The following is a 4,651-nucleotide window of genomic DNA, read 5'->3' as shown; positions in this document are numbered from 1 at the left end:
TCCGTGACGGAGGAGACCATCCACTTGCCTCCTGCTCCGGACATGGTTGGAGAAGGTTGAGGTGGAAGTATGGACTTGGGCGCTAGAGCTCAAGTGTGCGAAAACGGATGAGCAAAGGAGGAAGAAGGCGTGGATAGAAAAGTGAATCCTTATCCCTTTATATGAGCGGACGAAACTAAGCGTCCCCACTTGCCTGGTAAAACTCGCTTATCCCCCAAGCGCCGCAATTGATGGCGCGGTTGGGTTACGCACGCCCGTATTGATGAGAATCCTGTAATAAGGGGACACGATCTCTGCTTTGACAAGACGTGTCGAAAAACTGCCTCGCGTTATGTGCGGGGCTGGTTAAAAGAAGCGGTTCGAATAATCACCGGGCCATGACATAACGTCATGCTGCGAAAACAAGCCAGCAAATTAGATCTGCGAAAATATTATTCTCTCTACGGTGGAATGTGGAACTTATTTTGCAGGGTCGGACACTATCCTCGTATTCAAATTCCTCTGTGATGTATTCGGAGAAGGAACCCGCCTTGCAATGCCGAAGACAATACTACGCGCCAGACTCATCGTCATTGAAACCTGGTTCAGGGGCTACTGAGGGAGTCCTGGATTGGGGGGTCTCCGGACAGCCGGACTATCTCCATTGGCCGGACTATTAGACTATGAAGATACAAGATTGAAGACTTCGTCTCGTGTCCGGATGGGACTCTACTTGGCGTGGAAGGCAAGCTAGGCAATACGGATATGGATATCTCCTCCTTTGTACCCGACCTTGTGTAACCCTAACCCTCTCCGGTGTCTATATAAACCGAAGGGTTTTAGTCCGTAGAACAACAATCATACCATAGGCTAGCTTCTAGGGTTTAGCCTCTCTGATCTCGTGGTGGATCTACTCTTGTACTACCCATATCATCAATATTAATCAAGCAGGACGTAGGGTTTTACCTCCATCAAGAGGGCCCGAACCTGGGTAAAACTTCGTGTCCCCTGCCTCCTATTACCATCCGGTCTAGACGCACAGTTCGGGACCCCCTACCCGAGATCCGCCGGTTTTGACACCGACAGGAGTCCTGAATTAGGGGTCCTCGAAGGATCGGGCTATGTGACATGGGCCGAACTGATGGGCCATGAAGATACAAGATAGAAGGCTCTCCCCCGTGTCCGGATAGGACTCTCCGTTGCGTGGATAGCAAGCTTGGCGGCTAGATGTGTAGTTTCCTTTCTCTGTAAATCGACTTTGTACAACTCCCCCTCCGGTGTCTATATAAACCGGAGGGGTTAGTCCGTAGAGGCTATCACAAATCATACAGGCTAGACATCTAAGGTTTAGCCATTACGATCTCGAGGTAGATCAACTCTTGTAACCCCTATACTCATCAAAGTCATCAAGCAGGAAGTAGGGTATTACCTCCATCAAGAGGGCCCGAACCTAGGTAAAACATCGTGTCCCCTGCCTCATGTTACCTTCGATTCTCAAACGCACAGTTCGGGACCCCCTACCCGAGATCGGCCGGTTTTAACACCGACAGTAATGCTCCTCAGTGACAACATCACAAACATGTCGGTGGTGAATCCCTCTATCAAGATTGACGGTAAGGATTTCATGTGAAGATAACACAAACCTCTACCTGTGACGTTGGTGTCACATCTAGTTACGAACGGTTGCATTGAGTTCGGTGATGATATTACTTATTTGCAAATGCTCGTGTTTGCTTGAGGGTAATTTTGTTTCCAACACATTATTATCATGCCTAAAGGCATAATGAGATCATATGCAAAAAATGATTATTTTTCATACAAGGGATTTTCTCCCCCAATCGTATATTCGTATATAAAGAAACCATGAGTAGATTACATCCAAATCACACCAACCACCTAGTAGTATATGAAAAGAAAAAAATGTCCTTTTTCCCTTGGATTTTCATTTATTATTCATGTTTTCTTGACTTTTTTGTAGCCGTACAAAATACTAGAGGTGCCTTATATAGATGTGTACTCTGTTCACAAGTTTGCTAATTGTTTTGGTGGGTTTTGGAGCCTTGGAGCAAACAAATACACCTAGTGTGTAAAACTAAGTTTTGCCCAAACTCGAGTTTAGAGCAACGGGATCGCTAAATCTCAGTTGACCGAGATTCTTTTATTTTGTTGCGAGGAGGACAGTTGACTGAGACCCAAAGTCTCGGTCGATGCTATATTCGTGGGATGTCATATAGAGATCCGTGCAAAGTTTTCATTTCAATTTTTTCTTTCTTACTTTTTATATGTTTCATCACTTGACTGAGACTTGGTTAAATCTCAATTGCCTAGGATCTAGCCACACCATTAGAGCAAAGGAAGCAATGAAGATGTGATGAAGTTTGAGACGATCCTTTGTCGAATCGCGCATGACAGTTATCACTGCTTACCAGCAAAGCCACACCGATTTCAGTAGTATTCCATTGCAAGCACCGCACAAGCTACGTAGTATTACATCGTAGTTGCAGTCGCAGCACAGCACACGCACTCGTCACTCTCACCGTTTCCATCCTAGCTAGACAAATCTTTCACATTTTCCCACTCCGACCACTCTCCTCTTTCTTCCACGGCGGCGCGCGCGCGGGCCGGCCGGCCGGGAGCGAGCGCCATGGGCGGGCGGCGGTGGCGGCGCCGGCAGGCAACCAAAACCCCCTACTACTAGTGCCGGCGCCGCGCTAACTAAAAGCCAAGCAACAGATGGCCCGGAACAAATAAATAAATCGGGAACCCAAAGCTAGTTAATTAGAAGATCAGCGCCGCCGGTGGATCGGCGGACGGACGGACGATGTCGGCGTCGGCGTCGGCTCAGGGCGACTCCGAGGAGGAGTTGGTGGACACGGTGATGAGCGTGGACGCCGAGGAGGACGACGTCCTGGGCGTCGCCGACGGCTTGATGAGCACCACGGGCGTCTTGCTGTCCATCCTCCGGTGCTGCTCCCGCACCAGCTGCTCCGCCACGCCGTCCAGCCGCTCGCCGTTGGTCTGCGGCATCAGCTTCTTGCCCCGGAACAGGACCGACTCCACCCCCCGCTCCGCCATGGCCGCCTCCGCCGTCGCTCCGGCGGTAATGCCGTTGCCCTGAGGACAGAACACAATTGGCACAGTCAGCTTCCGTTGACTCACTTTCACAGTGGTGGTAAGAATAATTCAGCAGCCGTGAAGAAAATTACAGCACAAGATATGTAAATTATTTACCTGGATGCGGATGTAGTTGGTTGCTCTGCTCTCTCCGAACGCCATTGATACGGCTTGGTCCACCTGAAAAGCACAGTCCTGTTTAGCCCCGCGTACGTGACGATGGTACGATTCTGTCCGTGCAATGAATGCTCAAGAATCAATCGGGGCGTACCATGTCGGCCTGGCACGCGCCGGCGATGCGCAGGAGGCTGGAGGACGACGCGCGGGCGCCCGACCCGGCGGCGGCGTTCCCGCCGAGGGACAGCACGACGAGGTCGCCGGCGCCGGCGGCGAAGGGGAACTCGCGCTTGTTGTGGAGCACGTGGGTGACGGCCACGGCGGTCGGGTTCGCCACGCCGGCGCCGGTCCCGCCGGCGGCCGCGGCGGCGCGCAGCCTGGTGCGCCCGTCGAGGGACGCCACCTCGGCCGGCCCCACGCCGCACGCGGCCGCGCAGACCTGCCAGAGCGGGAAGTCGAACGCCTCGGCCTCCACGGCGTCGGCGCGGGAGAAGACGAACGGCGCGGCCGTGGCCATGTCGTAGCAGGGGATCAGCAGCGGCTTGGCGGCGTCGCGCACGGTGAGGTCGCCGAACACCTTCCTGAACACGGCCTCGGGCCGGGAGAACAGGCCGCCGCGCCCGTGGCGCCCGGAGAAGACCTTGCGGTTCTTGGCCACGACGTCGCGCGCCGCCTCCGCCGGCATCCGGCGCGCGAACAGCGCGGCCGCGAGGAACCCGCCGGCGCCGGACCCGGCCGCCACGTCGAAGTAGTCGGCGACGCGCGCCTCGGGGTTGCCCGACAGCTCCTGCAGCCGGCGCTCGAGCCTGACCAGCGCGGCCGCGGCGAGCGCGCCGCCGTCCGCGCCGCCGTCGATGGAGAGCACGCGCACGCGGCCCGCGGAGCACGCCCCGGCCGGCTCCAGCGCCTGAGCGCCGAACAGGAAGTTGGACTCCAGGATGGAGAAGATCTCCTTGCTGAGCCGGTCCGAGCCGCCGACGCCGAACGGCAGGGTCTGATCAAGCAGCGCGATCGCGGGAGTCGCCATTCGCAAACGGGATTGCTCTTGGTTTTCGGTCTCGGAGGCCGGAGATAATTGGCTTCACCGTCGTGTGTCGTGACTGGGAAGGCGAGGCTTGGAGGCCGGGAGTGACAGAGCAAGAGTGTGTGTGCGTGTGTGTGTGGCGGTCTTGGCGCCTGCCGGGGAGAATTTATAGTGGTGGCGCGCGCTCTGCTTCCGTTAGCGGCTTCGCGCCACGGCGCAGCGTTCACCGCGCGCGAGTGCAGCCGTGGCCGCGTGTCCCGTGTCGTTTTGCCTCGACAGATGGCTACGTCCGCCCGTGCGTGCGTGCGTCCACAGGTTGGTCAGCGATTTTTCTCTTCCCGTCCTATATTTTCCCACTTTTACTACCAAAAAAAGCTCACTAATGTGGAGCTCAACTAGTCTAAAAATCGAATGGTC

General features: G+C 55.3%; 1 protein-coding gene across 1 annotated transcript; it reads right to left on the bottom strand.

Moving 5' to 3' along the window:
* Positions 1-2,401: 2,401 nt before the first annotated feature.
* On the bottom strand, positions 2,402-4,382 carry LOC125522617 (patatin-like protein 3). The gene is made up of 3 exons (XM_048687661.1): positions 3,365-4,382; positions 3,211-3,273; positions 2,402-3,093 (listed from the first exon to the last, which is right to left on the bottom strand). Exons 1-3 carry the CDS (start codon positions 4,235-4,237, stop codon positions 2,821-2,823), a joined length of 1,209 nt encoding a protein of 402 aa, XP_048543618.1. The 5' UTR covers positions 4,238-4,382; the 3' UTR covers positions 2,402-2,820.
* Between the last annotated feature and the right edge of the window lie 269 nt (positions 4,383-4,651).

Source organism: Triticum urartu, chromosome 7, assembly GCF_003073215.2.
Source record: "Triticum urartu cultivar G1812 chromosome 7, Tu2.1, whole genome shotgun sequence".
Taxonomy (NCBI): Eukaryota; Viridiplantae; Streptophyta; class Magnoliopsida; order Poales; family Poaceae; genus Triticum; species Triticum urartu.
This window is presented reverse-complemented; position numbering and strand designations above follow the sequence as displayed.

What these genes read in the sequence shown, in the direction of transcription:
- LOC125522617 (XM_048687661.1), bottom strand. Translation starts at nt 4,237, where the DNA reads ATGGCGACTCCCGCGATCGCGCTGCTTGATCAGACCCTGCCGTTCGGC. An exon ending in GCGCGTGCCAGGCCGACATG is followed by an intron (nt 3,274 to 3,364) that starts GTACGCCCCGAT and finishes TGTGCTTTTCAG; the next exon opens with GTGGACCAAGCCGTATCAAT. An exon ending in CCAACTACATCCGCATCCAG is followed by an intron (nt 3,094 to 3,210) that starts GTAAATAATTTA and finishes TTCTGTCCTCAG; the next exon opens with GGCAACGGCATTACCGCCGG.